General features: G+C 40.6%; 1 protein-coding gene across 1 annotated transcript in view; it reads left to right on the top strand.

Annotated features, from left to right (window-relative positions):
* Window positions 1–20,948, top strand: part of TANGO6 (transport and golgi organization 6 homolog) — a 189,551-nt gene that overhangs the window by 99,521 nt on the left and 69,082 nt on the right. Inside the window, exon 15 of the mRNA XM_032324977.1 lies at window positions 6,700–6,840. Within this exon, the coding sequence (XP_032180868.1) occupies window positions 6,700–6,840 (141 nt within the window). The remainder of the gene's footprint in view (window positions 1–6,699; window positions 6,841–20,948) is intronic.

Below are 20,948 nucleotides of genomic sequence, written 5' to 3' on the forward strand. Positions count from 1 at the left end.
ATTTTTAGAATTTATATTTGGTAGATAATACATCACATGGTTCAAAGTGCAAAAGGTACAAAAAGATACAGAAGAAAAACTTTCTTCTCTCATATCTTTCCCCATTTCCCTCCCCAGAAACAACCAAAACCATGAGTTTCTTGTGTATCCTTCCAGAAATATTTTATGAGTGTGTTTTTCCCTTTTGTACAGAAATAGTTGAATTCTGTACACATAGTTTGTGACTTTGCGTTCTGCCTAACAGTAGATCTTAGAATGTATTCCATAACATTTCTTAAAAAGCTTTTTTATTTTTTTATGGATATATTCTATCCCATTATTTGACTGACTACAACTTAATCAGTCCTCTATTGATAAATATTTAATTTGTTTCCAGTCTTTTCTTTACCAGTAGTACTACAGTGATGATTTTGTACGTAAATAATTTTCTGTTTGTGCTAGTATAGCTGCTAGGAGAAATTCCTAGAGTTTCTGGCTTAACATAGAACTTAGAATTTTAGCATAATATATTTTCTTAAACATGTTAGGTTTTGTGATATGTCAGTACTTGACCTTTCTCCCCATTCAGATAAAAAATCTTTTGCTTTGCTGTCTGTCCACCCTCACCCTACAGGGGCAACCAAAATAGATTCGAATACAAAAGGAAGGTGATACTTTTGTTTGTAGCACCGGATTTCCCTTTATATTTAAGATGAGCTATATTATTTTCTCCTTTTTTCTTCTATTCTAGAAACCCAAATGGATAGATACGAAAAAGCTTTTATATTTTTTTAATAATAACTTTTTGGGATATATTTCACATACCATCCAATTCACTCATTTAAAGTGTACAATTCAGTGGTTTTAGTATGTTCACAGAGTGTGTACCCATTACCACAATCAATTTTGGAAGGTTTTTATTGCTCCAGAAAGAAACTCCACATCCATTAGCAGTCACTTCCTATTTCCTCTTACTTCCTGTAGCCCTAAGTAACCACTAAATCTACTTTCTGTCTATTCTGATTTGCCTATTCTGGGCATTTCATGTAAATGGAATCACACAATATGTGGAGTTTTGTGTTTCTTACAGTTTTGTCAGCAGAAATACCTGAGAAGTTTGAGGGAGTAGGTGGTTTTCCAGGTTGATGTGAGTATTTTGGGAGATAGGTTGTTACGTGTCCAGGAGAACAAGGCAGGTTAGTTTTAAAGTGGAGATTGGCTTAGCAGGTTCTTGGGATAGCCAGTCAGCAAAGACTTAAACTAGCAAAGAGTTAAACTATCTTTCCTGCAATGCAAGACCGTTTTGTAAGGTAAGACTACACCTAGGCTCCTTTTACTGACGAAGGTCTGCAGAATCACTGAACACCTTTTTGAGGAATCATCTGGAAGTCAACATTGTTGGGATTAGAATACATTTCCAGCTTTGTGAAGAAAGTCTTCTGGGGAGACAAATGGTGGTTTTACAGAGTTGTCAGGCTCTATTCTGATGCATAATGTGCTTTTATTAATATTTTTTTCACCTGAGTTAATTTGCCTATATCCTATGCTTTGCCTGAAAATCCAGATCAGAATGTTTTCATGAACCTTGGCCGTTTTAGGTTCACCTTTACTTTCTGTGCAACTTATCTGTTATGCCACATCTTGAAATACGTAGTCATTTTCCTGTGATCAGAGCAGGAACAGGTATTTCTCACACAGTCATTTGGTTCTTTTTGCCAAAGGGATTGATGTGTCATGTTTCCTTGAAGCCTGTGCTGACCCAGAAATTACCGCACTTTTAAATTACAAAGGAATTATCAAGTGCGAGGGACCAAGGGTCATGTGAGGGTTATGGCCATACTTCCTCATTGTCAAAATTCATTTTCAAATATGAAGCAAAAACAGCCGCACAAAATTTCATCTCTTTAATTGTTACACAGTCTTAACCATCGTATGTGATTCTCTTTGCTGCTTTGGTGTAAGAGTAAGGCAGGAGCTGCCCTTGTCCTCTAGGGATTTATAAACTCCTAGGTAGCAGCTGTATCCTAGAAGGTAAAACTCAAAACAGTGAGCGGGCCATTTGGCAGCAGTTTGGGGAAAAGGCCATCAAGAAGATAAACAATTGCTAACATGGGACTGTGGGAAGCAAGGAAACTGGGCTTTGCTATTGGCAACCTTTTAATGCAGGAGTGGAAGAATTTAAAGCTCCCTAGTGGAATTAAAAGTTTGGCATTATAGGAAAAGTACGTAAGTGAGTAAAAATTTCAAAAAAATTTTTTAATCTGAAGAAGAATGTGTTAGGATTCCTTTGGATGAAAAAAAAAAAATCAAACTGGCATATACATAAAAGGATTTTTTTTTGATTCATGTATGCAGAGAGTTTAGTGGGTGGAAATACAGTTGGATCCAGAGGTTCAAAGCATGACATCAGGTCTCTTTCTTATTTCCTTCCCTTTTTTGGCTTGACCTTCTTCTGTGTTGACTTTATTTTTGGGTGGGTTTTCTCCCCATAGTGGTCACAGGCAGCTCCAGGCTAATAATTTCAACAGGGAAGTGGGGAAAAAGCTTTTTTCCTTTTTCCCAGTAGTTCCAATCTGAGCTCCAGAATTGAGTCTCATTGCCCAGTCCTGAGCCCATCATTGCGTGGGCATGGGATGGAATGTCCTAACTGGCCAGCCTGGGATATGAATTTACACGTGGAGGGGGAGAAAGCTGGTATTAGCTCCACTCACACCACAGAGACTAAGGAGAGGAAAGAGATAGTTCCCAAAGGACCACCAGGTTTTGCTAGCAGAAGACAGAGTAGATGCTGTGTGCAACCAAAATGTATGTCTGCTACAGCAAGGAAATCAAGAGCTCATTTGGTTTTGATGTATGTAGCAGGATATGTTGTGAGAAGTAAATAACTATTTTCTGCTAAAGATTAATGAGAGAAAATAGGCATAAATGACAGTAGGAGGGACTTAGAATTAAATGTTTTTCAGAAAAGCTAGATATAGATCAAAGTTTTATAAACCAAATCCCATGTTCCCACCAATCTCCATTATAAAATCACAGCTATATTCCGAAAAGCAAACAAATCTGCCAGATTTCTGACTTGGGAACTTCTGATGAAAAGTAGTTCTGATTGCCATAGATCTCTGATATACACCAGGCCTTGCAGTTGTCAGTGATACGATGGCTGCCAGAACGCCAGTTACCAACTACTGATTCACTTTTGCTTTGCGCTTTTTGGAAGATTTGGAAGTGATTTCCTTTCTCTCCCTTAGTAAATAATTTATTTATCTTTCTGTTAGCCACAGACATTCTCCCCATGGCAAAATATCTTTAACTCCACCTTGGACCTCCAAGAACTTCCCCATCATTTTGCATAATGGAGCTAACTACAAGTGCACGGTCACATTGTGCCAACAGGGTAACTGTCTAATTCAGGTTCTGCCATAGTCTGAAACTTCCTTAAGAGCAGAGCTTCTGCTTGTACAAAATTGGAGGCCACATAAAGGAAGATGTGGCTTAGGACCACATGCAGGGACTTTCCAGGCTTTTTGGAAGCAATGAAAAGATAGGGGTGGGGAAGGTAAAAAAGAGGCAGACAGGTGCAGCCCTCACCAGGTGTACTGCCTTTGTGCCTATCTGAGTCATAATACAATGGAATCACAACCTATAACATAGAAAATAGGGGTGCCTGGGTGGCTCAGTTGGTTAAACATCCGACTCTTCTTATCAGCACAGATCATGATCCCGGGGTTCTGAGATCCAGGCCAGCGTCCATCTGGCTGTGCGCTCAGCAGGGAGTCTGCTTCAGGATTCTCTCTCTTCCTCTGCCCCTCTTCTCTCTCTCTCAAATAAATAAATAAATTTTTTTAAATAAAGATTTTATTTATTTGACAGAAAGAGATCAAAAGTAGGCAGAGAGAGAGAGAGAGGAGGAAGCAGGTTCCCTGCCGAGCAGAGAGTCTGATGCAGGGCTCGATCCCGGGACTCTGGGATCATGACCTGAGCTGAAAGTAGAGGCTTTAACCCACTGAGCCACCCAGGCGCCCCATCAAATAAATAAATAAATAAATCTTTAAAAAAAAAAAAAAAGGATATAGTATGAATCTTATGTAGACTTTGCCTGCATGAGTGTCAAGTTAAAAGAAAAGGTCAGAGAAAGGTGTCAACACCATTAATTAATAAAAATCACATTTTGGGGTGCCTCGGTAGCTCAGTGGGTTAAGTCTCTGCCTTCGGCTCAGGTCATGATCTCAAAGTCCTGGGATCGAACCCTGCATTGGGCTCTCTACTCGGCAGGGAGCCTGCTTCCCCCACCTCCCCGCCTGCCTCTCTGCCTGCTTGTGATCTCTCTCTCTCTCTCTCTCTGTCAAATAAATACATATAATCTTAAAAAAAAATAAAATGGGAGATTGGTAAACTCAGATGAAAAATGATTGAGGATTTTTTTTTAAATTTAATTTTATTTTTTCAGAGTTCCAAGATTCATTGTTTATGCACCACACCAGTGCTTCGTGCAATCTGTGCCCTCCTTAATGCCTACCACCAGGCTCACCCATCCCCTCACCCCTCCTCTCTTAAGCATTTCTATTACTCCTTCCCTGTCTTCTCTTGCTTAATTCCTGAGATTTATATCAGGACTGTATCTTCGAGCCTTTTTATGACTTCATTGAACAAGTACATACTGAGTAGAACAGTAGGTACTGAGCACCTGCTATGTGCTGGCACTCTTCTAGACATTGAGGCTACAGCAGAGAACAACAAAAAACAATCCGTAACTTTGTAAAGTTTACATTCTAAGGAGGAGAGCAGTCAGTAAAGAAACACATACTGTTAGATACCGTGCCAGGTAATAATAGGTGCTGAGAAGAAAAGGGAAGCAGGGTGAAGGGGATTTTAAAGATCGGTCGGGGAAGGAGGCTGCTGTGTTCTATGTTCTGTGTGATAAGTGTGATGCTTGAACAGAGACATGATGGGGTTCGGGGAGCAAGCTGTAAGCCTGCCTGGAGGAGGAGCAGCCTAGGCAGAGGGGATGCCAGGGAAGACCATGGGCCCAAAGCAGCTTGGTCTACTCCAAGAACAGTGAGGAGACCAGAATTGCTGAGGATGGTGAGCAAGGGAGAAGATATGGTCAAAGCTGAGGTCAGAGAGTGAACAAAGGCAGGTAGCGGTGTGGGGTTGCTCATATTCAGGGTGGAAGGGAAACCACTGAGGGCTTTGCACAGAAGAATGTTGGGGCCTGACTTGTTTTAACCAGGTGGTTCCAGCTGCAGTGAGGGTATCGGGTAAAACACAGAGCCTCCTGGGGAAGAGAAGAAAAGCAGCAGGCCGCAAATAATGGACCAGAGTAGTTGAGGTAGAGGTGGTAAAAGGAAGCATTTTCCCCCTGCATATATTTTGAAACCCTTGTTTGTTTTTCCTCCCCTTGTCTGTTTTTCTTTTCTTCTTGATATTCTTTAGAAGTGTGTAATGTGTTCCACCCAAGTAACAGAACTTGTATTAGTATAGTTTGGAGACCAGGATCTTGATTTCTGATTCTATCTTAGGTCTTATCTCCCCTCCTCTCTCTACCCCTGTGAAGTTTGCTCAGTATGGGGCGGGGCTCGGACCCCGACCTAACTCGGAGATACTAACTTGATGGCAGAAGGGGTCGACAAGTACAGCAGTCCCCACTTACCTGCAGTTCTGCTTTCCACAGCCCACAGTCTCAGTTACCTGAGGTCACCTGTGGTCTGGAAGCAGAGAAGCCTCCTTCTGACTGACTGACCACCAGAAGGTCGGTTGTAACCTAACACTCTGTCACAATGCCTCCCGTCATCCGCCTCACTTCATCTCATCGTGGAGGCATTTTATGATCTCACGTCAGCACAAGAAGGGTGTGTAGAGTACAATAAGGTATTTTGAGAATGAGAAAGATCCCATTCACAAATAGTTGTTCTATTTTGTTATTCGTTATTGTTGTTAATCTCTTACTGAGTCTCATTTATAAATTGAACTTGGTCATAGGTAGGTATGTAGGGAAAGAAACGAAGAATATAGAGTGTTTGGAGCTATCTACAGTTTCAGGCATCCACTGGGAGTCTTGGAACGTATTCCCTGCAGATAAGGCGGGGGTCTACTACTGTCCTTGGAATATGGACTCAAGAGCAGGACCTTCCTCATTTCTGATCAGGGAACTCAGCCGTAAGCATGGGTCTCCACCAATCATGCCCAGAATCCTCTGAAGATATTTCCTTGTTGAAATTACTCTCCTCGTTGACAGTTGTACGGAGAGTGCTCATATTGGAACAGAGAACTGCCGCAGAGACAGGAAGTGCTACCGTGCTTCGGCTGCTATGTTGGCAGGGATGATGGTAGTCAGAGAACCTTGGAGTCTCAGACTTGGAGGGCTCCCTAGAGGGTATTTAATCCAGTTTTCTCCTGCTGCTGTGTGAATTCCTGCCACAATATGTAATCATCTAGCCTCTGCTTTTAGACTCTAGGATCCATAAATCACAGAATCAGTGTTGGAAATGATCTTAGAGCTCATATAAGACTGAGACCAGAAAGATCCAGTAGTCTGAACTCCCAGACCGATGTTCTTCGCACTCACTATGTTGTCATTCCAAATAAAGGGCAGCCCTTCCTGGTAGAATTGCAGGGATGGGTTTAAGTATCTCCGTGTTCATCTCATCAGAAGCTGTCTGGGTTTATATGCCTTCCAACTTTAAATCATAACGAATCCTTTCTTTTTATTTTTAATCCCAGGGGTTGCCTTGCTCTCAGATGCATACCCTGAGAAAATCTTGCTTGGCCTGTTGGCTCAGTATGACAGTGATAAAGACAAGCACACAGCGGAGACCAGAATGAAAGTTGGGGAAGTCCTGATGCGAATTGTCAGAGCCTTAGGTGAGTTTTCCATCATCTGGAAAAGGGAGGGGGCAGTGTGGCTTTCGAACCCAACTCTGTGTACCTTGGAGGTTTCTTATGCTCGCTTGGTGAGGATAGTTTCAGGGATGAGATGAACTACTTCCTGTTCAGGGATTTAGCAAATGTCCACATGCCTTTCAAGGGACTGGCAGCTGTAGTGCCCATCTTCCTACCACTGTTTGGTCTCCTCTCCTGAGCTATGCTGGGACCTGACTTTCATTGGAGCTGGAATGAGAAGTTTCACACTTGCTGAGCAGCAGTGAGCATAAAAAGAAGAGGAATATCAGACAGGGAAGGAATAGTGCTAACTCTTGTTGAATGGCTACTGTGTGCTAGGTTGTCTGCATATAAAATCCATCTAATATTCCCAACAGATCGTGTTGAGAGGCTGTTGTTAGACCCATTTTATAGATGAGAAAATTGTGTGCAGAGGCCTTCAGCAGTTTGTCCAAGACTCATTCAGCTGCTAACTAAAGTGGTGCCAAGATTCGAACCCACCAACTCAAAGGAAGTCGCTCCAGACTACATAAACTGAGAGTAGTAAGAGTATGAGCTCTTGAGTCACTGCCTGGGTTCACATCCCAAATGGCTGCTATTGGCCATGTGACCATGGGAACATTTCTTAATCTCTTGGTGCCTCAGTGTCTAGGATAGAGTGTGAAGATATTAATAGCACTTCCCTCAGATGGCTTTTTGTAAAGATTGAATAAGGTAATATTTAGAATAGTATTGGGTGCACTGTATAGGCTTAGTAAATTTTTATTTTTTGCTAAGAAGAAAGATTGCTCTCTTATATTTTAATTTTTTTAAAGATTTTGAGAGAGTATGAGCACACAAGCAGGGGGAGGAGCAGAGGAAGAGGGAGAAGCAGACACCCCGCTGAGCGGGGAGACCAATGCATTGGAGGCTTGGTCCCAGTAACTTTACATGTCCCTATAATTAGCCCGATTTCCAAAACAGTCTTCTGGCATTTCAAAGCGAACTCCATCAATTCTCAAAGTTCTAATGTTTCTGTAGCCTACATTTCCAACCAGCCAGTCATAAGACATTGCCTTAACTGTAACTGCTAATTTCTTTTTTTTTTAATTACTTTTTTTAATTTTAAAAAATTAAAAAAAAATTTTATTTTTTATAAATATATAATGTATTTTTAGCCCCAGAGGTACAGGTCTGTGAATCGCCAGGGTTACACACTTCACAGCACTCACCATAGCCCATACATACCCTCTGCAATGTCCATAACCCCACCACCCTCTCCCAACTCCCTTCCCCCCAGCAACCCTCAGTTTGTTTTGTGAGATTAAGAGTCTCTTATGGTTTGTCTCCCTCCTGATCCCATCTTGTTTCATTTATTCTTTTAACTGCTAATTTCTTTCTTTCTTTTTTTTTTTTTTTAAAGACCCCATCCATTTATTTGACAGAGAGAGAGATCACAAGTAGGCTGAGAGGCAGGCAGAGAGAGGGGAGGAAGCAGGCTCCCTTGCGGAGCAGAGAGCCCGATGTGGGGCTCGATCCCAGGACCCTGGGAGCATGACCTGAGCCAAAGGCAGAGGCTTTAACCCACTGAGCCACCCAGGCGCCCCTTAACTGCTAGTTTCTAATTCACATTACCAATGTGTCCAAGGGCATAGGTGAGGTGGTGTGTTGAAATCCCGTAAGTGCAAATTAAAGCCCACTTTTACAACACAGCCAGTATACTTAGTTTACTAGTGATGTGGAAATCCTTGCGAACAGCCACTCTGTAAGACTTCCCCCCAAAGTACCCTAGTTTCTTTGGGCCAAGCTTTGCTCTCTTCTCACCTCCAGCTCTTCTTGGCAACAGCAGGGAATCCCAAAGAACAAGGCCCACAGTTGGGAGCCTGGCACAGGATCCTGCTGCTTTCTCTTGGCCTCATGTCTAGTTCCCTAACCGTGCCTACTTGTCTTCTTACCACTAGACCGTGGAGAAAAGCAGGAGCTTTTCTTCTTTCCATTTTTAAAAACCAAGCAATCACATAGAGCAAAGAATTTATACAGTACACTCATGTCAATATAGAAAATTTCTAGTAACCCATAAAATTTCCTTTTGTCCTTTCCTAGTCTATACCTGCCCCAGAGGTAAGCACTATTCTGACTTTTTACCACCATCAGTTTCTTTAGATTGTTCTTGAACCTCATTTTTTTTTTTTTTAAAGATTTTATTTATTCATTAGACACAGAGAGATCACAAGTAGGCAGAGAGGTAGGCAGAGAGAGAGAGAGAGGAGGAAGCAGGCTCCCCGCAGAGCAGAGAACCCGATGCGGGACTCGATCCCAGGACCCTGAGATCATGACCTGAGCCGAAGGCAGCGGCTTAACCCACTGAGCCACCCAGGCGCCCCTTGAACCTCATTTTAATGGAATTAAATCTCCATATTTATGGTATGCTAAGGGATCTAGACACTTGGGTAAATTCAGTTCAAATCTGGAGAGTAAGAATACTTCCTAGGCATGGTGTATACTGTATTTCCTGTTGTGTCACAGTAGGAGGCACATAATGTCTGCTTATCTCACTTTACTGATGTTGAGATTGATTAGTGGTGTTTCCAGTCAGGTACATCTGTTACAAACTTCCCCATCAACCTTCCTCCTTGTGGCTTTAAGTAGCCATTGATCATTATAGCCTAAATCAATTATTTCATAGGGGTTATATTTTTTTACACATTAAGAAACAGGTACAGAGAGGGTTACTAATTTTCCTAATGTCACACAGCTAATTAATGGTGGATCCAGAATTTGAATCCAGACAGTCTGACTCCAGACCCAGTCTCTTACTGAAAACACCGTTACATCCTGAACATTCTCCCATGTCATTAAGCATCTTTTTCCTGTCATTAACATGGTCGTTTTCCACATCCTCTATAATTTTTAATGATTGCATGATATATCATTTGAATGTACCATAATTTTTTCAGCTGACCAACTTACAGGTTGTTCCAAGTTTTTGCTATTATGAATTACATTAAGGTGAATATTCTTGTAGCTAAACTTCGTGCAGATTCATGATCATTTCCAAGGAAGAATTTCTTTAATATTTATTATTATTATTTTTTAAAGATTTTATTTATTTATTTGACAGAGAGAGATCACAAGTAGACAGAGAGGCAGGCAGAGAGAGAGAGGGAAGCAAGCTCCCTGCTGAACTGAGAGCCCGATGCGGGACTCGATCCCAGAACCCTAAGATCATGACCTGAGCCGAAGGCAGCGGCTTAATCCACTGAACCACCCAGGTACCCTCCAAGGAAGAATTTCTAAGAGAAGAACTTGTTAAAAGCATGTACTTACTTATTTATTTATTAAGATTTTATTTTATTTTTTTAAAAAATTGATTGATTGATTGACTGATTGTTTGATTGATTTGACAGAGAGTCAGTGAGAGAGGGAACTCGAACAGGGGGAGTAGTAGAGGGAGAAGCAGGCCCTATAGAGCAAGGAACCCAACATGGGGCTTGATCCCAGAGCCCTGTGGTCATAACCTGAGCTAAAGGCAGGCGCTTAATGACTGAGCCACCCAGGCTCCCCTAAAGAGTTTAACAGAGAGGGAGAGAGAGAAAGCAAGCATGAGTGAGGGCAGAGGGGGAAGGAGAAGCAGACTCCCTGCTGAACAGGGAGCTCGCTCGGATGCAAGGCTTGATGTCAGGACACTGGGATCATGACCTGAGCTGACGGCAGATGCTCAACTGACTGAGCCTCCCGGGTATCCCAAAAGCATGTGTATACTTTTAAAGATATTTATTGCTGGGGCACCTGGTGTCTCAGTGGGGTAAAGCCTCTGCCTTCAGCTCAGGTCATGATCCCAGGGTTCTGGGATCGAGCCCCGCATTGGGCTCTCTGCTTGGCGGGGAGCCTGCTTCCTCCTCTCTCTCTGCCTGCCTCTCTGCCTGCTTGTGATCTCTGTCTGTCAAATAAATAAATAAAATCTTTTTTAAAAAAAGATATTTATTGCTAAGTTGTCTTTCAGGGAGATCATGCCCGTTTATTTATTGGTTTGTTTGTTTATTTACTTATTTAAAATTTTAATTTGAGTATAGTTGACATACAATGTTACATTAGTTTCAAGCATACAACATAGTGATTTGACAAGTTTATGCATTATACTGTGCTCACCACACGTGTAACTACCATCTGCCACCGTATAACACTATTACAATATCATTGACTATATTCCTTATGCTGTGCCTTTTGTTCTTGTGATTTCCTCATTCCGTAACTGGAAGCCTATACCCCCCACTCTCCCTCCTCCATTTTGCCCATCCCCCTGAGATTGTGCCAGTCTCAATTTCAGTGTTTGAGAATATTTGTCTGTACCCTCATCAGTACTATATATGCTATGTTTTTTTTTTAATCAAACACATGTATATCAAGAAATGCTGTCTTGTTTTGATTTCCATTAATTCAGTTGATAAGGTTAAATGTTTTCTGTGTATTTATTGGCTAAATTGTGTGTTTGTGTGTGTGAATTATCTGGTTCTGTTCTTTTTTTTTTTTTAAGATTTTATTTATTTATTTGATAGAGTTAGAGAGAGAGCACATGTAGAGGGAGTGAGAGAAGCAGGCTCCCCATTGAGCAAGGAGTCCAGTATGGGGCTCCATCCTAGGACTCTAGGATCACGACCCGAGCCAAAGGCAGATACTTAACCAACTGAGCCACCTAGGCACCCCTCTCCATTTTTCTACTGGGGTATTGATTTTGTTATTTGAATTTTTTTTTTAAGATTTTATTTATTTGTGAGAGAGGGAAATAGCGAGAGAGGGAACACAAACCACAGGGGAGCTGGAGAGGGAAAAGCATGCTCCCCACCGACCAGGGTGCCTGATGTGGGGCTTGATCCCAGGACCCTGGGATCATGACCTGAGCTAAAGGCAGACGCTTAACGATTGAGCCATCCGGTGCCCCTGTTTTTTGATTTATAAAAGCTATATTTATTTAAAAATCAAGAACCACTGAAATTTATGTTGTGACTATTTGCTTTGGATTGTTTTCATTTTAGTTTTGTTCATATTTTCTGTTTCATTTTGTTTTTGAAACACAAGCTTTTTATTTTGATATAAGCAAATCTTTTCCTGTATGGATTCTCTTTCATGTGTAAGGCTTTCTCAAATGAAGATTATATAAATATTAATCTATATATTTTAATTTTGGCTTTTCAATGTAGGAAATATTGTGGAAAGATTTTAGTTTAGTTTCTTTCATTTAAGGAACTAGTTGGTTTTTTATTGTATTTCCAGAAATTTAATCTTAACACATTGCTAAATTACCAGTCACTCCAAATGTTTCTCCATATATTTACTCCTCTATGGCCCAACACTGGTGTTGACAATAACCTGGGGACCATTACATGTCAATGTACTTTTTAAAACTTCTTTTCAAAATATGACATTGAATTACTGTGCGCAAGATAATGAATTGGTAATTGGGACATTACTTGAAAAGTAGAATTTAAGTGAAGGGAATTGGATACATATGTGAGGGTATTTCCTTCTGAGACTGTCCTGAGCATTATCCCGGATCTGATGCAGACGACATGGCTTTCTCACATATGCCAGATGCAATATCTGCTTTCTCTTCAGCAGGGGCTGAACAAACATTACCCCATTCTTCTTTGTTCTTTAGCTTAGTGATTTTCAAATAGGGGAGTAGGGGAAGACTTTTGCCCCCTAGGAGACATTGGCAGTGTCTTGAGACCTTTTTAATTATTACAACCAGGGACCTGGGGATGTTACTGGCATTTAATAACTATAAGCCAGGGATGCTCAACATCCTACTGTGTGCAGGACAGCCCCCTGCAATGGAGAATGATCTGGCCCAGAATGTCAGTAGAGCCCATTGTTGTAGGGCTCACATTGTAGCCCAGCTGTAGGGCTCACATGGACCATTCTGTTTCTGCTTTATAACATTATCCGTTGTTAATTAGATCGAGGACTGTCACTTATAATTACGCAGGTTGTTTACAGCCCTAAAAATTCCAAAAGGCATTATTGTAGGAGTGGTGTACCCTGGAGCTGTACAGTGCTCAACCTGCACAGCCATCCCGGTGGCCTGAACTAGATTCTAGTGTCTTCTCACGTTTTTAGGTTGCCATCTCATAGGAGAGAATTGAAAGTTATTAATTCCTTTCTAATGTATTTATGCATCCTTTTGGATATGGGAACTTCTGCACATAGCTAATCTTATCTATATTATGCCAATCTTATGAGCATAAGTTTTAGTGATACCTTTTCTGATGTCTGCTGAATTTGGAAGTTGTCCTTCTTAAAGTCTGTGGCCGGCCACCGTTGAGGTTATTAATATATGCCTCCTCCTTTTCTTGCCTTCCTTTGACATTTAATGGACCATAACATGAACTCAAGTATATTTTTAAATTACCCCTTATGTTTAAGGAAGATGTTATATACTTTACCAATATTTATTTCATTATTCTAAGGAAAAAAAGAAAGAAAAATAGATGAAATTGCCTTTTATTTGTGTGTTGCACTCATTTGATTCCAAAGTTGGATCAGAGGTCCTTGACGGAAAAACAATTTCCACCTCTTCCCATAGTAATAGCCAAAGATTCTCTGAATTCTAACTTAATTTCCTACTTTTTTCAAGTTCTAAATCATATAAATTCCTGGGTTATTTGGCAGCTCTTCCTCATGCTCAAAATTGTGTGTGTGTGTGTGTGTGTGTGTGTGTGTGTGTGTGTGTTTATCTTGAACATAATTTTTTTTCTTAATCTCAAGGGTAGGAGTATCAATGTAGTTCAGTTCAGAAACTTTTTAAAAAATATTTTATTTATTTATTTATTTGGGAGAAAAAGAGAGAGAGAGAACAACCAGAATTGGTGGGGAGAGGCAGAAGAAGAGGGAGAAGCAGGGGCTCCAGCCCAGAACCACGGCATCATGACCTGAGCCTAAGGCAGCCGTTTAACTGACTGAGCCACCCAGGCGCCCCTCAGAAACATTTTTTGATTAGCTTCTGAATGGCACGTTCCTTACCTGGGGCTAGAAATAGGGACGTGAAAAAGCCACAGTCTTCTTCCTGCAAGGAGCTTATAGTTTAGAAGGAGAGAATATCTCATACACAGATATCAATAAGGTGACCTGCTGGTGAAGGGGATTGTGGGAGCACAGGGGAAATGGTCTTTGTCCTTTCTCTTCTCAAGATCCTGCAGTTGAGTGTGGCAGTGTGCACAGGGCTATATCAGTTCCTCATCCTTCTCCCAGCACAACAGGTCAGTTTTTGAAAAATAGCTTTCGTCTGATAGCTTTCAGAGATTTTCAATTCATGGCATAGGTCTGAATTGAACTAAAAAGATAGGTTGGACAGTGAATAATTGGATAGTCTGGGAGTTGAGCACTTACAGATTTCGGCAGCAGTAAACAATAGTCAAGGATTAGAGTTTTCATATTCTAAAAAGAGAAATTTTCAGCAAAATTCAGAGGATCAGATGAAATGCTTCTTGCCAAATCTGCCTAGATTAGCATCAGTATAGTTCAGTTTAACAAATATTTTTATTGAGTGAATTGGAAATACTAATCTGGCCAGATTTGAAGGTTGAAGCCCAGACTGAATAATTTTTTTTTTCTCATCTTCCTCCTCTTTTTCTTCCTCATGTCATTTTTTTTTTTTGAGAGGTAACTTTAAAATCTATTTATAGACCTTTCTCCTCCTAATTGTTTCAGTAACACATGGTCATTTTGGACAGTTTGGAAAATATTAAAAAGTATTAAAAAAAGTAAGTGATCACTGGCAGTTTCACTGTTCAGAAGTAATCACTCTTTGTTTACATTTTGATGTTTCCTTCTCATTTCTTTTTCTTTCTCATAATTGTAATTATACCATCTGTATACTGCTTTCTTTCATTTAACATTACTTATAATAAGCACTTTTCCATGTCATTAAGTAGTTTTTGAAAGTATAAGATTTATTGGTTGTTTTATTAATTATCTTTTAGAAAGATTATTGTTTAATTAGGTTGTTTCCAGTTCAGTTCCTTACTTTATGAGGAACTTTATGAGGATTATGAGGTTCGCTATTGATTATTCTTATACATAAGTTCGTTTGGTAAATCATTGATTCTTTCCTTAGGATTCATTCCTACAAGGGAAATTACCAGGTCCAAGTATACGCATGCACTTAAGGCTCTAGATATTCAGTGCCAAGTTGCCCTCCAGAAATGTGTACTCTTGTCAGTAGTGAATGAGACTGCTAAGGTCTCACAGAGAAAACTTTTTCTGTGGCTTCAGAGCAGACTTCTAACCCTGACCAGCCATCTCCAAAATGTGTACCTTTGCTCCCAGAATGAATGGAAGAACATGTCAGAGAATGTTGGTCCGTGGGTGGGTGGATGGAAGGAAGCAGATGGGACAGGGAGGGGGCAGGAGGGGAGGAGGGAGAGCGGAGGGAAGGAATGACTGATGGAGGGGAGGGTGGATGCGTGACTCAGTGTGAACCCACCGCTGCTCCAAAAGAGCACCTCAGATCTGGCAGTGTCATCATGATACACAAAGAACAGTACTCAATTATTTTTAGAGGCAAAACGTAGTCTTCTAATCAGCAAGCTCAGACAAGTTCCAGTTTAGGTCAGAAACTTGTAAAAAACGAGAGCGAAAATAGAAAGCCATATTCACGTTGCTCCATCTGAAGAAGAGTTTACCTTCAGTGAACTCTGTAGGGAAGATCAAGAATTAGTATTTGGAATGAAGAATCAGGAGAGAGAACTAAAGCTATTGTGTGTTGGGTTTTTTTTTTTTTTAAGATTTTATTTATTTATTCGACAGAGAGAGATCACAAGTAGGCAGAGAAGCAGGCAGTGGTGGGGTGAGGGGGAAGCAGTCTCCTTGCCAAGCAGAGAGCCTGATGCGGGACTCGATCCCAGGACCCTGAGATCATGACCCGAGCCGAAGACAGAGGCTTTAACCCACTTAGCCACCCAGGTGCCCTAAAGCTCCTGTTTTGAATGGAGTGTGCTATGGCAAGTAGAATCTCACCCAGAAATACTCGGGCAAAGCAGCTTATACTTACAGGTTAAAAGGCACCTTTTCTCAAATTACTCTATATTCCAAGAAAAGGGTGGGTCCTGGGCTTGAAGGTATATTTCTCACTCTTTTTTTTTTTTTTTAAGATTTTATTTATTTATTTGACAGATCACAAGCAGGCAGAGAGGCAGGCAGAGGGAGAAGGGGAAGCTGGCTCCCCACTGAGCAGAGAGCCCAATGCGGGGCTCGATCCCAGGACCCTGAGATCATGACCTGAGCCAAAGGCAGAGGCTTAACCCACTGAACCACCCAGATGCCCTGTATTTCTCACTCTTAAAGCTTGTAAAACATCCTTATTTAATGTACTCTGTCAACTTTTCCATATCACCTGCTTAATTTTCAAGTTTTAGTTCAGCACTTTGCCGCCCTAGAGTTCATGCATGTGGTGAGCAACCCATGATCCTGTCCAGCTCCACGATGTAGCCCATAATCTGACTTTAGGAAACCTGTCCTGTTGGGACCCGTGGGTGTCTCAGTCAGTGAAGTGTTTGCCTTCAGCTCAGGTCATGATCCCGGGGTCCTCGGATCAAGCCCTGCTCCTTCCACCTGCTACGCTTTCTCTCTGACAAATAAATAAATAAAATAACAGAAAACCTGTCACGTTCCCAGAGAGGAGTTAACTCAGCCCGAGATTCTGCTCTGACACTCGTCTTCTAGCCGGTTGTAGAAGATAAAGGAAAATGGACTAGTTGGATTTGTCTAGTAGGCTACTCTGATTTCCAGTTGGCTTGGCCTGGGAATTAAGACGAGGAGAGGAGCTTTTAAATGGCTATAATTAATGTTAGAATATAGATATACCACAGTTTATACTGTTTAGTCAACCATTCCTCTGCCCTTGGACCTTAGTTTTTTTCTGTTCTGTATTTCCTATAGAATTTATATTTCCAATGCAATATAAATTCTCATAGATGTGTGCCAATAGAAATATATATTAATACTTATATATGCATATTCCATATATATGTGCATGCTGAAGTACTGGGCCTTTATTTCTGGAAGATTGGTATTTGCCTAAGTGGAATCACTGTCTCAAAAACTGTTTCTATTTTAAACTGTTAATATACTGACAGGTTATGTCCTAAAATTGTTGGTGAGGTAGGACTCTTTGGACCCCCTGCTATGTCTGTTGTCAGAGAAAAATATCTTTTGAAAATTGTTTTTTTCAAAGGGAACAGAATAAGAAGGTTCTTTTCGAGTGCTATTTTGCTTGTCTTCATTGCAAAGGGGAAAAAAGTCTTGTTTTAAGAAATACATTATTAATACATTTTGCTATTAAGTAATTTACAAAACTGGTCAAGGAATGACAGGTCAGCCTTAGAAGTATCTTACTCAACAAAACTCGTTTAAAGGTGCAGCATTCTATCATTCACTTCAAGAGCATTCTAATTAGGTAGTTTTCAGAAACAGTTTAACTTAATTTACTGATTAAAAATTTTACTTTATGGGCTTTTTCTTTCATAATATATGTTTTGGTCTTCTTTTGTGTCATAAACAACCTCAGAATTTAATGGTTTGAAACAACAAGCATTCATTTGTTCAGAATTCTGTAATACGTGTAAAGCTTGGGAGGGACAGCTTCGCCCTGGTGTTGTCTGGGCTCAGCTGGCGGAGCTGCTGCACGTGGTGTAGCCTGGGCCCACCCAAGGAGGTTACACTCGGCTGGAATCCTGACTGGGGCAACTTAGTGCTCTTCCACGTGGCTTTGCTCTGTCCCTGCATGTGGACACTCAACATTCAGTAATCGAGCCCAAACTCCTTTTCAGCATGGTGAATGGTTTCCCAGAGAGCAAAAACAGAAGCTACCATGCCTATCAAGAACTAAACTTAGAACTGGCTTTACAGTGACTTCTGCCACATTCTTCTGCCAAAGTCAGTCACAAATCCAGCCCAAGTTCAAGGAGAGGGAAGTAGCCTCTAACTTTTTATGAGAGAAACAGCATTGTGTTCAAGGGTGGTGTGGTGACAGCCGTATCTGTATGTTAAACATGCTTATGGCTACAAGCCTAACAATACAAACAGAGGAAAATCAGTCTCTCTCAAATATTAGTTACAGTTACTCTTCTTACCTCCCAAGGTAAACAGTAATAATAATTTGGTATACATTCTGTCATACCTTTCCCTGTGCTCCTATAGATGTATGCAAATGTAAATGGGCTTTTCCACTCTTTCACAAGAATAGATTTTAATACTATTACTATTACACTTACTATTACTACATCCTATTAATTTGTAATTTTCTTTCTTTGAAGTCAACTTTACCAAGGTATACTTTACATACAATAAAATGCTCTCATTTTAAGTGTGCATTTCAGTGAGGTTTGATAGAAATCCGTTTAACCATCACTGCAGTTAAAGTAGAAAACATTTTCATCACCTCAGAAAGTTCCTTTGTCCCCAGATTATCTCCCATTCCACACCCCACCCCAGGAAACCACCAACGAATTCTCTTACCATCGATGAGATCTATCTTTTCTAGAGTTTCATGTAATTGGAATCATACGATGTATACCCCTGTGTGTCTGGTTTCTTTTGCTCAGCATAGTGAGTTTGAGATTCATCTGTATTGTTGTGTCTATCAGTAGCTCACTACTCTCTATTGCAAAGTGGTATCACTTAATATGAATATACCACAATTTGTTCGCACATTTTTGTTGACGGACATTCAGGTTATTTCCAGTTTTGAGCTATTATGAGTGTGGTTGCTCTGAATATTCTGGTACAAATCTGTGTGTGAATGTCTGTGTATTTTTTCTCTTGGTTAAGTACCTAAGAGTAGAATTGCTAGGTCATACAGTGTGTGTATAAGAAACTGCCAAACTGTTTTCCAAAATAGTTGTACCATTATGACCAGCAATGTACGAAAGTTCCGGTCACTCCATATCCTCCCCAACACTTGGTATCTGGCTATCTATCTGGCTATCTATCTATATATTTTTCTTTGTTTTAGCGATTTACTGGTATTTCGTTGTGGTTTTAATATGTATTTCCCTGAATGACTGATTATGTTGAGCACATGTCTTTCTCTGTGCTTATTTTCTATTTGTATATCTTTTGTGAAGTAACTGTTCAGAACTGTTCTAAACTGGGTTGCCTGCATCATCAGGTTCTTCTTTCTATTGAATTATTCCCATCTTCATATAAACATTACTTTATAGATCTTTAAACATATAAACAAAACACTTCTCTGAGCTCTGTATCTCTTTCTAACTATTGCCGTATTTCTCTGGTCTCTTTCACAGTAAAACTCTTAGAAAAAGTCGTCTGGGTTTGCTCGCTGCACTTCTCCCATACCATTTTCTTCTTAAGTCAGTCCAGTGGTGCCTTTCATCCTCAGCATTCCCTTGTCAACCAAAATATTTAAAAAGCTGTTGACCCCTTCTTCATCTTTGTATTACATAATTACCCAGTAGCATTTGATGCATTTGACCACTGCTTCCTTTTTGAAATACCTTCCTCTCTAGGCCTTCCAGACAGTAGAATTGCCTGATTCTCCTCTGACCTCATAGCTATTTTTCCCAGTCTTCCTTGCTGTCTCATCCCCCACTACCAGATCTCCAAAGGTCAGAATCCCCTCGTTCTCTGTCCTTAATCCTGTCCTCTTTGCCATGACACATTGCTCGTTACCTGGTCAGTCTAGCAAGGGGTGTATCCATTATATTAACTTTTTTTTTTTTTTTTTTGGCAAGGAACCAGCCTTTAGTTACATTTCTCTTGTTGTCTTTTGGTTTTCTGTTTCATTGGTTTTCTGTCCTATCTTTAGTATTTTTTTCACTGTTACCTTTTGGTAGAAAACAAGTTGCCTTAAACCTTACCAGAGTAAAGCAACATTTATCTCACAGATTCTGTAATTCAGGAACCCAAGCATGGCTTCACTGGGTGTCTCAGCCACAGAGACTCTCACACAGCTGCACTTAAGGTGTTGGCTGGGCTGTGGTCTCATCTGAAGAATAAACTGAGAACAGAGCCATTTTCAGTCTCACTCACATGGTTGGTAGGATTCAGTTGTTGGGGAGCTATTGAACTGAAGGCCTCAGTCCTTTGCTGACTGTTGACCTGCAGCCTCCCTCAGTTCTTTGCCACATGGGCCTCTCCATAGGGCAGCGTACAGCGTGGCAGTTAGCCCTCAGATTGAGCAAGCAGGAGAACAAGGGAGGACAAGCAAGGTGGAAGTGTTAGTCATTTTGCAACCTAATCTCAGAATGGACATCCCATCACTTTTGTCACACAGTCTGTTTGTTATGAGTGAGTCACTAGCTTTAGTCCCAGTTCAAGAAGGGGGGATTACACAAGACAGGAATATTAGGAGATGAAAGTCACAGGGTACCATTTTAGGGGTTGCCTTCAACATTTGTTTACTTTTCTCGTTTCTTAAGGTGGCAGCTTAGATCACTGATAGTGGACCTTTCTTTTTTTCTAAAGTGAGCATTAAAAACTCCAGATTAACTCCTAAGAACTACTTTAGCTTCATTTCATAAATTTTGATGTGTTTAAATTTTTATGCATTTCAAAATATTGTCTAATTTTGCTTATGATCTCTGTTTCTACCATGGATTACTTAAAAGTGTGATGTTTGTTGTTTAAGCTTTATTTTGGGTGCCTAGGTGGCTCAGTCGGTTAAGCATCAGCCTTTTGGTCTCGGCTCAGGTCACGATCTCAGTGTCCTCGGGTTGAGCAGCAGGGAGTCTGCTTCTCCCTTTCCCTCTGCCTCTCCCCACCTGTTCACACACTCTTTTTCTCTCTCTCTCAAATAAATAAAATCTTATAAAAAAAAGAAAAACAACCTTCAAATATTTACTGATTTTCCAGGTAGCTTTTTATTATTACTTTCTAAGTTTTTTTGTGGTCAGAGGACATATTGTATATTATTTCAGTTATTTTAAGTGTATTGTGTCTTTTTTATGGTCCAGGATATGGTCTGTCTGGGTGAATGTTTCATGTGCACTTGGAAGTGTGTTCTGTAAGTATCATTTATTTCGGGGCACCTAGGTGGCTTAGTGGGTTAAAGCCTCTGCCTTCAGCTCAGGTCATGATCCCAGGGTTCTGGGATC

This window comes from Mustela erminea, chromosome 19, assembly GCF_009829155.1.
Source record: "Mustela erminea isolate mMusErm1 chromosome 19, mMusErm1.Pri, whole genome shotgun sequence".
Taxonomy (NCBI): Eukaryota; Metazoa; Chordata; class Mammalia; order Carnivora; family Mustelidae; genus Mustela; species Mustela erminea.